At 40.4% G+C, this 16,474-nt stretch overlaps 1 protein-coding gene across 9 annotated transcripts in view; it reads right to left on the reverse strand.

Annotated features, from left to right (window-relative positions):
* rbms3 (RNA binding motif, single stranded interacting protein) overlaps positions 1-16,474 on the reverse strand; it is a 292,172-nt gene that overhangs the window by 67,019 nt on the left and 208,679 nt on the right. For all 9 annotated transcript variants that reach the window (XM_086014736.1, XM_086014739.1, XM_086014741.1 and 6 more), the window contains 2 exons: positions 7,304-7,461; positions 2,662-2,741 (listed from right to left, as the gene is read on the reverse strand). In XM_086014736.1, coding sequence (XP_085870862.1) covers positions 2,662-2,741; positions 7,304-7,461 — 238 coding nt within the window. The remainder of the gene's footprint in view (positions 1-2,661; positions 2,742-7,303; positions 7,462-16,474) is intronic.

The following is a 16,474-nucleotide window of genomic DNA, read 5'->3' on the forward strand; positions in this document are numbered from 1 at the left end:
TAAAGTGTGTTTTATTGTATATTTGTACATTGCGCAGAATTTATTTGTAACTACACATGGTAAATGTAACTTTATAATGGTGCTGTAACAGAATGAAACTCAAGTTCGAGGAAAACATGCACTCCACACAGGAAGTCCAGACCTCACACTTGGCCGCTGTGCTGCCTTGTACTATAACCAGACCTACGTTTTCAATTGACTTTATGTGTCAGTCACACATTTTACTGAGGGACGGGAGGCACTTTCCATAACCATAGACTACGTGAAGCCTAAAGTGGTGTGCGATATCTGGCTCTCCATACTTGACAGGATTGACAAACACAATTTGGCTGCCGTTTTTTCTGTATGTGCTGAAAGATGTTTTATGTTTGCATTTATGCACAGTGGAAAGAGAGGGTAATATCATGGAATCTAAAAGGTCAAGCAGCATCTGCTATAGAACACGTGTCAAATTGATTACATTTCTTAGGAGAACACTTTCTGTTGTTGTTTGATTTTTACAAGTTATTCACTACAAAACATAAATAGAAAAGCTTGCAAAATCACATTAGGTACCAGATAAGGCAACTGCCCTGTGCCTCTCACAGGTAAGTCTTAGTACTACACCAACCATCAGGAGACACGATTGGCAAATTGTTACACATTGTTATTGTGGTGTCCTGCGTTGGTCAACTCGAGCACACTACACATGCCAATTTGTTCCTTGTCATTTGTGGAGTCTTTCAGGTTTAAATATTGCTTAAAATGGCATGGTCCGGGACCCCCTCTGTAGCCAGACCCGGAGGTGAGGCTCGATGTTGAGTGCAAGGTCGGGGAGGAGATCCTGCCCTCAGTGGAGGTGTTCTAGTATCTTGGGGTCTTGTTCATGAGTGAGGGGATGATGGAGCGGAAGATTGACAGGTGAACTGTTGTGGCAGAGGGAGCTGAGCCAGAAGGTATAGGTCTCGATTTAACAGTGGATCTACATTCCGACCCTCACCTATGGTCATGACCTGTGGGTCGTGACCGAAAGAACAAGTTCCCTTCGCAGGGTGTCCGGGCTCTCTCTCAGAAAGGGGTTGAGAAGCTGGGTCATACGGAAAGGGCTCAGAGTTGAGCCGCTGATCCTCATTGAGAGGAGCCAGATGAGGCGGCTTGGGCATCAGGTTAGGATGCTTCCCTGGTGAGGTGTTCTGGGCACATCCCACCGAGCTCAGGCTGCGGGGATGACCCAGGAAACGCTAGAGACACAACAGTATGTCTCCTGGCTGGCCTGGGAATGGCTTGGGATTACCCCGGAAGAGCTGGATGAAGTGGCTGGGGAGAAGGATATCAGGGCTTCACAGCTATAGATGCTGCCGCGACCTGTCTCCAGATAAGCAAATGAAAATGGATTGATCAATTAAAGGATACAAGATAGCGGTGGGAACTCTGAGGTTTTGTGAAACTTTTGTGCCATGGTTTTAAACCCCAAAACATTTGTTGAATTCCAAATCGTGTGACTTTCGATGTTGCACTGTGATTACTTTGCCAAACCTCCGGAAGATTGTGGCACCAAATGAAAACAAACCAATGTCATTGACACTAATTCTTATTCCACCAAATGGCTTCGTTACATCAAGACAGTCAATCCGTCTGCTTATCACACATCTGAATGATCCATTAACAATCATAAAGTCTGAGCCGCTGACAGATAGACCCTTAAAGGCGAAGGTCAGTCTGATATTACAGCTTTAAAGGTTTCCTATTATGGCTCAACTTCTATGTAACTGCTCACCTTGCCTTTAATAGCTGCTGGCTATGCAGTGGCTGAGCATATATGGAGATTTTAAATCCAGACTCTCTGAGATATTACTGGGAAGTGGAAAGCAATTCATGGGTGTGTTTCTGTGATACTGGTTGGAGGTTGTCATACTGGTTGAGTATTGTTAATCAAATTGCCCCAGGGGTGAAGGAGAGCTCCTTGGTAAGGCCTTGTCTGGCTGGCACTTCCTGCTGGGACACACAAGCGACTTCAAGCACAGCAGTATTTGGCGCCAAAACTGCTGAGGTAGCACTTTATATCCCTTCATTGAGGCCTTGCCCTCTGATTCTTTCTTTTCTACCTTGACTATGCCTTTCCTTACCCCCTTACTTGTCCATCTTCTGGACTGCGCTGTCATTTTGTGTTTCAAGCATATTGAGCATTAATGATGACTTTGAACAGAGACGACAACTTGCAGCACACATACAAAAAAATACACAAAACGGTAGATCTATTTGAGCTTTCAACCTTTTCTTCACGTCTGCGCTCCCCTTTCTCAGCTTGAGAGGGGACATGGCAATGGTGAGCAGGAGAGCAAAGAGAAGAGTGCAAGCTTTTAGGAAGATTGCAAAGAACATCACAAAGGCATGAGGGTGAATATTAAGTGGTCTCTCTCTCTCTCTTGTTTGAGAAGTTCCAGTCTGAGGAAGTAGCAAAACCAAAGATGAAGAGAGATGGTGACGGAGAGAAAATTTGAGAGGAATGGCATAAAGAAAACTTCCGCTATTTAAATAGTCACACAGCTAATGACCACATCGTCCAGCAGATCTGACATGAGAAATTATCATAAGTGAATCAGAAAAACTGTTGCTTATGACCATGATGTGGATTTTGTGGGAGAGGGACACATAGGTTAAAAAAACAAAAACAAGTCTCACTTGGAATTCCTGGTGGGGTCTTCAGGTATTTTCCATTGAAATGTTGGATAACTACTTCACATTTCTCTGTGGACTCCATCCTGTAACAAAAAATAACACATTAAGTGTTTTTGAATAACTCATAGTCCATAGTCTAAGGCGTACATTAGAACGCAGATGGCGTAAATTGATGGAGGAAGGGTTAGCAGAATGATTTCAGAGTGCTACCAGCAAAAGATTTGGACGGACTTGTATAGTAAACGGCGTGGCAAAATGTGGTGTCCCAGTGTCCTGAGGTTTGTGACACAATAGAAAATACATATGATCTAATTCATGGCCAAACTAGTGGGAAAAACTTCCAGGCTACTTCCTGGTAGGCATCTTAGAAACTTTACATCTTTGCTTTACATCTTTGACCCTTAAGCCTTGCCCTACAGTGAACACCAAGAAAACAAAGTGAAGTGTGAAAAGGCCTTAGGTTTGGCCAAAATTTAGCTCAAGGGCCACATTTGCATTTTAAAACAGACAGATAGATGGTCCATTTGTAGGTGAGGAAAAACAAATAGTTATGTAAAATCCATGTAAAGTATGAAATATGCAAGTGCACTATGGTATTCATTAATTTGTATTCACCACAGTGGGTTAATTGTGAGTTAAACTTTACAGTTGTCATGGGAGTGCCTGAGCAAAACAATAAGAACACCAATTACTTCTTACTGCATCTTTAGTTTTCCCTCCAGAAAGTTACATCTAAGTGTTTCATCTAAAATGATCTGAGAGATTAGTAGAGATTAGAACCAATCGGGTTTGATTCACCAAGTGAGAAGTTCATAGAGAAACTCAGGGTTTAATCAGGGAATCAACTTTCTTTTTTTTTTTTCAAGCCTCACCCTGCCAAACAGAAAATGAGAGTCTGCAAATGCAAGCGGGAGTGAGACATTCATGGTAATATACTTTTGCAAAATTCATTGCTTTGTAGATTCTCATGCTTTATTCGCTCTCACCGCCGAGAATACTCTTATCATTCTGTCAGCCGCCCACTTCTCCGTCCTCTTTCTCTCATATCTCTACCGTCATCCCTCTTTTTTCTTTTTAACAGAGCTTCTTTATCGCACTCTCTGTCCCATCCATCTTACTCTCAGCCCGTCTGAACCTCTTCCTTTTGACGGCTCTCTCATTCCTCCCCGTCTTTCAACCTTGCTTATTTCCTCCATCTTTTACCGTTACACCACTCTTTTCTCTCCTTCCTTTCTTTGGCTCGCCGCTCATCCTTTTGTTTCTCTGCTCTAGTGTTTCTACATCATCCACCTTCTTTCCGTCCTTCTACAGCTCTTTTAGAATATGTCATCTTTCACGCTTCTTAGTCATCTATCTTTAGTTTATCAGCATCCACCATTTCACTCCATTACGATGACACTTAACCAGTTAGGGTAACCTCGAGTGATGATCAAAATGCTCTCATTGTCTTTAAATGCACTTTTGGCAGCGTTGAGTCAAATTCAGGTAGCATATCAAAACAACGCCGTATATCATTTTCTAGGATTTGGAAAGACATTTATCTGCATTAGCTCTGTGATGTCTTAAATTACAGATCGGGATCACAAAGAAAAAAAATGAGATACAACATTAACATGATATAAAAAAGAGAGGTCATCAGTATCTACATCAATTCAGACTTGTTGATACAGGAAGGCCTAATGATAAGCTTACCATGTGTCTAAAATGACCCAAGTCTTTCTGGCCCATCACAGAAAACTGATTTTGACATCAAGACTTTGTATGGTGCAGACAATGGAGTGACACGGAATGATCTTATGCCTGACCTATGTGCCAAGCCTGTAAAATTTAATCCAACCTAGGAAGATGCAAGAACAACGGGTCATGCTAAATTGCATATTAACACTCCATCCTAAAGATCTGCCCACTACTTCCACAAGAGGACAATGAAAGACTGTCCTTTCTCACCAAGATCAGCAACTGACTGTCCACTCTATTGTTTTCCAGATGGGCTGACTGAAGTCCCCCTGACTACAGTATAGAGGATGCACTTGCCTGGCTTGCCAGCCTTAACCTACAACTAGTTTATACAAAAGAAGACGGATTCTTTAACAATGAGAACAATAGGTAATAGTGCGAGTAAATGTTTGTTGGCATTCGGTTGACTTGGTTACAAAGATCAGCTCTGTTCTTTGTAATGTTGTGACTTGATTCAAATTGAAAAGAACAGCGATAGAATAAAACATCCTTTTTGGATTGTTTAGATATGCAGTGTCAAGAGTATTTAATGGCCATACATAAATTTGAATCAACTGAATAGATCCATCCATTTTCTAAATGGCTTATCCTTATCAGTGAGGCAAGTGAGCTTGATCTTATCCTAGCTGGCTTTGGGCGAGAGGCTGGCGACACCCTGAAATGGTCTCTAGGTAATCACAGGCCATCAAATCACATTAAAAAGTTAAACTCATGTCATAATCTGAATATTTTGTACCATGACTAGTGTAAATGGGGCAGGATACAAAGCACAATAGCAGTGTTAGTCACGGTTGTGGTTTATGTGCTCTCGTTTGTATCAATATTTTCACCTGGAATTGAAATCTTAACATCGAACTGCCTCTCTGTGTGTTGCTCGCGTTTGGAGAGAGACGTTCTTATAAAGCAATGATTTATGTGGTTGAGTTTTTCCCATTTTATAAAAATAAATTCTCTTTCGCATATCGCTGGGTGGGATGTGTTCACTGCCCATGAAAATCTGTCTGAATCCATTAGTTTTCACTACAATTTTCAGCGATTTTCTCAGCGGTGAGTTGTAGACTATTCGCATTCCCGTGCATTATTTTATTCATGGTCTTCAAGGCCCCTCCGGCCATTCATTTTCTGCCTCCTCTTGTGTCGCCCCTTCTCGTTTTCCAGCAACAGAGCACGCAGGTAGACAGAAAACAGGTGGGTAGATGTGGAGTCAATAAGGCCGACAGGTGGTTTTGTTTCATGGGAAAACTAACTGCTCAGCCAGACTGTCTGGCGGCCGCTAAGTATGTTGAGCTAGTCGGTCGCTGGCTGAGCAGGCCAGGTTGGCCGTGAGGCAGGCAGCCGCTTCTCTGTGTGCTGCTGGTTAATGGCATCAAGTGCTGCTGTCTGCAATGATTAGTGCTCAGGCTGGAGTAATGGGCTCTGATAACAGTAATGGATCAGCCCACAAACACTTAGCTCAGTTTACTCTCTAATGCCCCTCGTGGTCCAACCTCCAGCAGCTGTCTGTTGACACAGGTATCACGGACTCACAAATGTATATATAGTGGAACCTCTAAAGCGGAATGCTCCTAATGTGCGATTTGGCACAAGCATTTTAGGACAAAAAATATGCCTCTCTCTCTGAGAGGTCTCATATCCTGCACGACTGGGTCAATTCGGCAAGCAACAAAGGGATGTTAAGGGAAGAAAGTGAGATGAAACGTTTTGTGTATTGCTGTGATGCTCAAAGTGTGGTGCTGGTACCACTAGTGGCATTCAGGCTCACTCTAATGCCACTTGAACATTTTTTCAATCCAAGCGCAGTGTTATTGTTGAAATGTTTCATAATGTTTGTGATTTGTAATAGTATTATTTTCACGAACACTTGGACTTAGTATGCAACTGTATTTTAATGGTGGTCACTCGTATTTTGTAGGTGGCACTTGTAAAAGGGTTGAGAATAACTGATTTATTGTTAAGACTTGCAATGCATTTTAATTACATTTTATTTTATAAATGTACTTTTCTGCATTATATACATGAGACTTTACTACATTAGATTGTCGACAAATGCTCCTTAGCAACAGCATTGTTTCAATTGTGTGAATTCAAACGATTGCCCAAAACCATCACGACAGTGTTAGCAATTAAGATTATCGTAGGCTCTATCGCAGATGTGTCTACTTACACCGCAGACACGACGACAGATTCAGATCGGATTTTTATTCACATATAATAGAGGCCCGATTCACCACAATCTACATACATAGTATGTATTAAAGTGTCTATATCATATGTATTATTCATGTGCAGTTGCCACATATGGTGCTGCTCTGATTCTGCTCAGTCTCTGATGTTGTAAATATGTACATAAATCTTTTTGATTTTTGATGCTTTAATATCATTTCTTTCCACTACTGTCCACTTTGCTGCAGCAAAACAAAAATTTATATTCTATTCTATCCTGTTTGTGCAAGTGTAGAGGACTGCCAGTGCATATTCTTGTATTCATGTTTAATTGCCTGTTTGTCTGTTTCTGTCTACCACGGTGCACCTTTGATTGGAATGGGAGGAAAGTTTAACCAAAGCAGGTGATTTAAAAAAATATATATATATGCAAATTAGCTAGTTACTGGGCTCCCCAATTGAAAACAATTGCAGAGCGGTTACTGTAGATTAACAAGTCAAAGTGATAACAGTAGGAAAGGTAATAAACTACCTAGGGATCGCAATGATACAATGAGTTTTTTTTTTCTTCTTTAGTCCATGGATGTGCACTCTCTTTTTGAGTGTGTAGTGAATACAGGCCTAATATTATTTTGTTTGGAAATTCATGAGAAGCACATACGGGATGTTAGACATGCATCCAAAACATGCATAATTTGGGTCTTGCACGTTGAAATTTGAATTCTTATCAGTCAAATGAGTGTACCTGGCAAATCCAACTCCCCTGCTGACTCCACTGGCATCCCTCAATATCCTGGTGGAGATGACATGACCCAGAGGTTTCAACATGTTCTCCAGCTCCTGTTCATCCATGGATATGGGAAGGTTGGAGATGTACAGGTTGGTAGGGTCCTGCTCTTGTTGCTGCAGGGCCAGAGTGTAGAAAAGAGGAGAAGGTATGAGAACTAATGCATCACAATCAAGTGTAGAAACCATGAAATACGCATTGGCTCGGTGTCACGAGCCACCCTTGGAGTGTAGTAAAGCTGTCAACCGTGCAACCAAATGCTTGTTGAACTCAACACATTTGGCAAGAGGAACACATTCATCTAATAAGTATGTGAAACATTGCATAGGCAGGCTTCATGAAGGAGTGAAATGGTAACAGTCATTATGTGGCACGGGTACACATATGTGTAAGGGATAACTTGAGTATTTTAGCACCCTGAATATTCCTGTTATGAAGTTGAATTGATTTGATGCTTCGCGTTGCTTTTGCTCCCATAGAATGACCAGAGGTCTTCCTGTCAAGAGACACTTTGTCCAACTTAAAATCATAACGCAGTCGACATGTTCCACTTTGCTGCGCTGTGACTCGGAACCCTTTAATTACCACCTACCTGCACGGTCTGATGGCACTGTCAAGGGATCGCTTATTTGGCACTGTTAATGCAATCATTGGTTGGTCTCAAATGTCAATCATTACTGTAGCACCACTGATTCACAGAAGCGTGTGCGTTAATCAATACTGCCGTGGCCTGATCCACATTACGATTAGGTAACGTTTTACCTCTTTATGTCTTAAACAAGGGCACTGAAAACGACACATTTATATTAAATAACTTTAAAAAGTGTTATGAGTCATTCCAGATACTTTCACTAATTGTAAGGTTTAAAACTTGAGACAAAGATCTGTTGGGTCGATAACGTAAATGTGTTTTTAATTGCAGTGCCCTGAGGTTGCTGATAGCTAGGTAAAACTGCACAGCTGGTTGAAGCTTGAGCCTGAGGTAACAGAGGGCCCAGTGAGTCCAACTGTTGAACAGCTGGGCCCTGCAGTGCAGCCAGACAAGTCAATCAGTTACCAAGCCCGCAAGACAAAAAGTACCAACGGCTCAAGTCAGTCAAATTGACTCCAAACTTAAAAAGAAGTCAAAGTGAACTTTCTATGCCCATTGCCAAGTGTAAAACAAGAGACAAACGAAGCGACTAATGCGGTAAGAGAGAGTGCGAGTTGCCCTGGATTAACACTTTTCATGTCCTTTATGTCTGTGATAAACATTAGACATAATGTTGACTCAGCCTTGTTGTATTGAACAACTAGAATAGAAACATGTATTGGATTCCCTCGTCACAATAAACTACATATCAACTTCTATGTTTGTTATCCTATTAGTCCTCTTTTCAGTTTTCCATTTTTGTTCATCTTTTTTGATGGCATTTAAACTACATTAATTGAACAAATAAAGCTAAACAAAAAACAATACCCTCTTTCAGAGTTAATCCATTTGATCAAACTCTCAAATTTGAAACATGGTATCACCAATACTTACAAAAATATATTTCATAGATAAAGGCCATGCCCATCAATGTATTTAATGTGTATGAATGTATCGAGGTTCGAAATATTTTTTTTCCTTTGCGGAGCAGTTTTGCAAATCAGTGAGCGATCATTTGAGGAGCAATGTCCTAATTTTGAGGAACAATTTTTTGCAGGTTAATCCCAGAGAACTGAAGCAACGGTTTTATTAACTCATTCACTGCCAGACATTTTCTGACCCGCTTTTACCATAATGTTTGAAAAAAATATAAATAAATTCCTGGGATTGAATGGCTGTGAAAAGTAAATTCGTCAATGGCAGCGAATGATTTAAACTGATAAAATGTGTACTTACTCTTTTGTATATGACAATATAACGACTGAACAATTTCAACAGTTTTATTTCTTGAATTCACATTGGGTATAGCAGCAAACTGTATTTTCTTGTGTAGAAACCTTTTCAGTGGGAAAATTTCAAACAAATATAAATTTGAAGTTTATTCATATGATGATTTGGGCTGTATGGTCTTTTAGTAAAGCTAAGATGATTAAAAAAAAAAATCACAGTAATGTAATTTTGAGAACATTTATTGCGCAGACCTCAAAAGTTACAATCAAAACTCGGCACTCGATTGTGAAAACCAACAAATAACATTACTGACATTATTAATATTTTATACCATATTAATATACTTTAAAGCTTATAGGCCACTACTCCTGGCTGATGTTCGCCGTAATGAAAACACTGGACTTCAGGGGGTCCACTGAAAATTCTATTAGCATCACTTACACAATATGAAGTGTGTTTACTTCCAGAGTTGTTAGAATAGACACATCAAACTTTTGACAGGACAAGAAGAGGTTAAGTAGGAGAGGAAGTTCCTCCGTCCTACCCTCTTTCCATTATACACAAGAGATGTGTGGGCCCCTCCCCTGATTAATGAATCATCTTGCGTGACGGGACACTTTTGATTTGATTAAAGTCCTGGACACAGGGTCAGTGCCTGTTGTGGAAGTGGGGGTTGCTCCCTCTTCTTTTGCAGATTTATCACATTCATGCAGAAGCAAAAAAAAAAAAAAACCTCAAGTTTGTATAACGCCGACTTGGGCTTTGAATGAGGCTTAATTAAATCTGCCCATAAAAACCCAGTGTACCCCGCCACTCCTCTACTATATTTGGTGCATGTAGCCTTGCAGCTGTGCATTCCTTTCAGTTTTCCTGGGAATGTTGAACTGTGTATGATTCTTCAGGATTATGTCAATCCAATGTTGGTCTGATTTAACTAGTTATGTGACAGATTTACTCACTCAGCTCTATGAGAGTTTATGTGTGAGTGTTTGAATGAAGCGCCGTCTACTCCGTATGCGGTAAAAAAGGATGCGACAAAAGCGTGTTAATAGCGGTGCTCGGCTTGCGGGTGGATTATCACGAGCGAGCTTCGTGTAAGCACGGCCGCCTCGCAAAATTCTCCCTTTGATGACGTTCCACGCTACAAAGCCCTTAACACCCTGATGAGTAGATTATGGGTGGCGGTGGTGGAAATGGGAGCGTCTTAACCGGAGGTGAGATGGGCTGGCGCATTCCACAAGGAGATTTAATTTCCTTTAATGTCAGCCTTGGCGTACACTTTGCTGTCAGGCTATGAATGAAACAGTAATTGAGGTGTGTGCATGTGAGTCCGTAGCCAATCTGAAAGTAATTATGCATTATGTATTATGCCTATTCTATCCAATGTATATAAAGATGCATTTGAGTAAATTCCTTCCCCCCAAGAGGTACTAGCTCACCCCAGTGGAATGGCAGTTGTCTGGCCCATTGCCATTGACCACTGTTGTAGAAGGTTAATGGAAAGGCTCTAGGCTGGACTGGGCTTTTGATGAGCATAATTCCTTCACCTTGCCACCAGGAGGAACAGGAGGAAACCAACTGTGTATGCGACAGGAAGAACGGGCGGTTGTGGGGATGTGTCATTTACAGCTGACGAATGGCCCCCCATGCAAGAGCTGACAGCCTCGCAGCTGTTTTTTCATTTCAACACCCTGCTCTGTTTATACCTGACTGTAATTTCTGAGAACATTACCATGCTACGGGGAATGGGTGTTAGCCAAGAAGGTAAAGGAGGAAAAAAACAACATATAGATTGACAAAAAAAAAAAAAAAAAAAAAAAAGGTGATGAAAAGCATTCAAAGACTCCTGAGAAGCAGAAAATACTTGCGGCATCTGACCTACAAGGATTCCTGGAAAACATACAGTAACCAAAGAAACATGCGTAATAACGTCTCATGTTGCCGTTAGTATTCAACACAGGACTTTGCAACCAGGACAGAGTCTCCCACTTTCCCAGCCTACTTGGCTTCGGTTTCTGGTTCTTTCATTATCATCACCCTTTTAGTCTTTTGATTTCCCATCAAAGATGGCATGTTTGTGGTGACATCCGGAATATGTATTAAATAACAAGGAACGTAATAAAGCCAAAACATGTGGCGTTAACCCTATGGAAGAGTGGTTTTCACTGATCTGCTTTGGAGGCACCATAAAAGTTCAGAGGAGGATCTAAGCATGTCTTTATTTATTTATTTATTTATTTTTTTAGCCGAGTTGAACGTCCCGACAATTTGTGATGCCTTCTCATGTGTCGGGATGCATGATGGTGGTGTCTGCCCTCTTTATGGCTTACAAGCAGTATTTTTTTTTTTTTTTTAACATGGCTTGTAAACATAAGTTAGCATTTGTGTTGCTTGTGAGACAGTTGGACTGTTTAAAGTTCTGTCAACAAGCATAATCTTAAACGGAGGACACATGCGGATAATTAGGCTCAATTTGAGCAATTCCCCCTTCCAGTCAAAATCGGCAAAGGCAAGCTTTTTGAATGTCTCTAAAAGATTATTGTTCCCGAGTATGGGCTGTTTTAAGAGAGAATTTTCCTCTCCGGAAAATGGTTGAGGCTGACAATGGCAATTGTACTATGAGATGACCTGAAACACTCAGTTTTTTTTTTTTTTTTTTAATTATCAGAATTGTAAGACAATTCTCAAAATGAAGAATGGCTTGTTCACAGACACACTTTCAGACATCAACAATAGATTGAATTGGTAATTTCACACTTGACGAGTGAGCACTGAATAGACGCTCCAGAGTCCAAACTATTTGTTTACAGTCAATTTAAAAAGTCCACCCACCCATTTTCTATACAGCTTATCTTGTTTAGGGTCATACAGAGCTGGATCCTATCATAGATAACTTTAGACAAAAGGCAGACTAAACCCTGAACCGGTCACCTCTCTATCACAGTTAAATAGTTCACACTTTCACAGAGTGGGAACTGCACCCAAGTTAGGTGAGCGTAATAAACATTGACAAAAACGGTCTACAGTGTGCAAGGATTTTTTCTTAAAAGAAAATAAACTCCTCCAAAATGCAGGAAATGAGTGCTGTTTTTTTTTGGGCCAAATTAGTCATTTTGTTTCCATAGTGATGTGACTACATGAAGATAGTCAAGTCTATGAGAAGATGACTAACACCCTGAAACTGAGCTGCAGCATGGTGGCCACAACCATACAGTGGTTTAACAGGACAGGTTCCATCCAGAACGGGCCTCGTCATGGTCGATAAAATAAGCACGTGCTTGATGTCACATCCAGAGCTTATCTTTGTAAAATAGACATATGAGTGCTGCCAGAATTGCTGCAGTGATTGAAGGAGTGAGGCACTCAAAACCAAACACTACACACTGCATCAATCGGTCTGCAAGGCTGTCATCCCAGAAGGAAGCCTCTTTAAAATATGATGCACAAGAAAGGCCACAAACAGTTTTAAGATAAGAAGGCTATTGACTTGGATTAATGGAACCACTTCATGTGGTCTGATGAGACCCAGATAAACCTATTTGGTTCAGATGGTGTCAAGTGTATGTGGCGGCAACCAGGTGAGTCAATCATGGTGGTATGAGTGTCATGGTGTGGGGTTGCATGAGTCAGGAACGTTAAAGTTCATTGAGGGAACCATGAATGCCAAAATGTGCTGTGACATACTGAAGCGGTTCATTATCCTCTCTCTTTGGAAACTAGGCAGTATTCCAAAATGATAACAACCCCAAATCCTCTTCCAAGATGACCACAGCCTTGCTAAAGAAGCTCAGGGTAAATGTGATGGACTGGCCAAGCATGTCTTCAGATATAAAGCCTACTGAGCATCTGTGAAGTATCCTTTTATGGAAAGTGGAGAATCACAAGGCCTCTAACATCCACCAGCTGCGGGATGTTGTCATAGAGGAGTGGAAGAGAATTCCAATGGCAACCTGTGATGCTCTGGTGAACTTCATGCCCAAAGAGGGTTAAGGCAGAGCTGAAAAATGGTTGCCACAGAGAATATTGACACTTCGGGCACAATTTAGACGTTTCACTTAAGGGTGTACTCTCACTTTTGTAGCCAGAGGTTTAGACATTAATGGCTGTGTGTTGAGTTATTTTGGGGGTGCAGTAAATTTACACAGATACACAAAACAAGCTGTACACAAACAACTATACATTGAAGCAAACTGTTATTTTTCAGTGTTGTCCCATGAAAAGATATACCGGTAATAAAATATTTACAAAAATGTGAGAGATGCACTCACTTTTGTGAGGTACTGTAAGATGCAAAACAGTATAGTTTGTGTTGAATTTTAAAGCTTCAAGAGCTTGTGCATATTGCCTGGTGAGAAATGTGTGAAATGAAGGACAAGGAAAGGAAGCAGCTGACATGACAAGCAGACAAAGCACATTAAAGAATTCCATTGCTTTTGCTTTACGTGAGGGAGTAAACTTCACCTGTAAGAAGTCTCCCGTTCTGCTAATGGGGATGTCGAGGCTGTATCCGTTTACCTGATAAAAGTTAGATAGAAATATGTCTTGATTGGAGGGGGGTGACGGTGTGCATTGAATGCTGTGTTCAAACCAGAAGTAGCCCCGCGCCCACTCTGTTCCATTTTCATACCACTGACTACTTTGTTTTTAACTTTCCTTGCTGTCAACAATTGTATTGTACACTTCTCCCTATCCTCTGATCAATCCATGACCTTCATTCACTCCACTGTGGGCATCTTTCTTGCTCTTTTCTCTTCTGTTCTCCCACTTCCATCAATACAGCCTACTCAGGAGATTAGCTGGATGCATAATTGGCTCTACAGGGCTTCGTGGTTACCAGTATACACACTGGATGTTCAACCTATATAGTCACCTTCTATAACTCCCTCAAGCACTCCTGTCAAGTCTGTAAAAGACTAAGAAGAAAAATCCTTCAGTCATCCTACGAAGAGCAAATTAGTTTTAGTAGATTTTTACATGCATGCACGTAAGGAATTGGCATTTGACTAAATGTCCTTGACCGACCATGGGCAAAGTTAACTTAAATAAATGAGGATCTCTCTGAATGTTTTGAACTCCTTTTTTTAATGCCTGGGTCATACTGAGCATCAATGCTTGCAACAGGAGCTGGCATAGTGTGAATGAAGCGCTAGTTTGCTAAATGAAGTCATGTTTTCATTTTTTAGACTCTGAACTAGATAACTCATCACGGCTGGCCTCAGTATCTTAAAGACACAATCCACAATCAGTCTCACCCAATCAAGGTAATTATTGTTGATCAAATTATATACCATCTTAATATGGAATTCTTGCAAATACGTGTCTGCCATTGGTGTTTTGCTCAAAGACTGTAAACCCTTACAGATAGCTCTCCACTCCCAATCCATCCAATACCAAGGCAAGATTGAACAATGTTACCGACAATAACGCCAGATATTGTCTGGTTTACCAGGATATCTAAATCAATGGCCAGAGGGAATGCCTCTGAGATCTTGCTGTGGGAGATAGCTCGATCGCTTGATAGATACTTTATTAATCCTGAGGGAAATTCCAGCGCTTGAGTCTGCAAAATGCATTTGATAGACAAGAGGGGCATCGGAGTGGTGATCAGAAATTGAGGTGTGCAGAATGGAGGAGAAACTTAAAAAAATAGAACTGGCTTGAAAAATAAAATAAAATTGAGTGCGTCGAGCCAAAAAGACACATTCGGGCACTATCACTCTGTCAGTCAGTTAACTGGTCAGAAGAGAAGGCAGGTATGGTCAAACACCTTAAAATGAGTCTTCCCATAATGTTTTGTTCCTCTCAGGAGTGAATGCCCAGGTACCTGTAGAGTCACCAGTCTTATTTTATTTTTTTATATATATATTTTAAAAAAAAACTTGAAATGTTCATACATGACAGTAATGACTGGGCACACTCGAATAAGAATGTACCATGAAATGCAATACAATGCAGGCAGGGCCTGTTTCTTTTTTCAGCAACACTGCTAACACAATCAAGTGGACAAGTTTCCATTACTTAGTGTATTTTTCATTTCATTCCTCCAAGACTATTATGACAGTATCATTATTCAAACGATTAAGATACACTGTAGGTAAAGGGAGCATTTTAAAACAATAACAGAATGCTTAATTCAAAGTGTTTTAAAGCAAACATGATAATTCAGTATGTTTTAAACATATAGAGTTGTATCATTTGGGCATTTTAATCGAGCATACACATTACCTTAAAGACTTGATGATACAATTTTACACACCACAGCATCAGGAAATGATATATGCGAGAGAGTATGGCTCTTTAGCTGCTCCCATGGCGGCTGAAAACATTAACATTCCTGATACCAATCTACTGCAGTGAGATGAAGTTATATTCTATCACTTTTATTACACTCTTCATATTATATTTGAAGTAACATCCCAAAAGGCCTGACAATTTGACATGGCTTGCATAGTAAATTAACCAATGGACACTAGTAGCGATTTAAGATAAATACAAACATAGACTCAAGGCTACAATTAAAATAATACATTTTAACAAACGGGATTATTTTCTATTATTCTGTAATAAGATCTGAAAACATCAAAATTTGTGATTTTTTTTTTAAACAGTTTTTGTCCTTGCTCAAAAGAGGCGAGGTTGGGCAGCATATAGCTCACAAGTTGTGCTAGAAAATATGACACCTTGCATAATAGAAATAAACAGAGGGACTAAATAAACCCCAAAAAAATCAGCAGCCCTTAAATGTAAATATGTCATATAGGACCAGTGTACAGTTCAGTGCTGTCTTAACAGCACGTCTATGACATGCTTCTGTCAAAATGTCCCAGAAAAGAAGAATTATATGCACTTAATGCCCCCTTTTTCTTGTCTCATTGAAATATAGTTAATGAAGACAGGCATGGTGCCCCGCATGGATCTATGCTTGGACCTGTACTGTTCCGTTCCTTACTAGTTTTACTTAGGCAATGTTATCTTCCAAAGTTTTACAGATGAACCACAGCTTTTTTTCTCATAAACGGTCCTTAAAGAAACCAAGAATTGAATGAAAAGCAATTTCTTATAACTTAATTCAGATCAAATTGAAATTATGGTCTTTGGCTTCTAGGACTTGAGAGGCAAGGTTTCCAATGACACACCAGCTCAAGATTGCTTTGCGCTCACCTCCAGCAGCCCAATAAGGAACATTGACGTGACCTTTTTGTCAGGATTTATCATTCAACGCCCACATATGACACATGTCAAGCTCATCATTTTTTCACTTGTTCCAC

Source organism: Filicampus tigris, chromosome 18 (assembly GCF_054856515.1).
Source record: "Filicampus tigris isolate MCC_2025a chromosome 18, RoL_Ftig_1.0, whole genome shotgun sequence".
NCBI lineage: Eukaryota > Metazoa > Chordata > Actinopteri > Syngnathiformes > Syngnathidae > Filicampus > Filicampus tigris.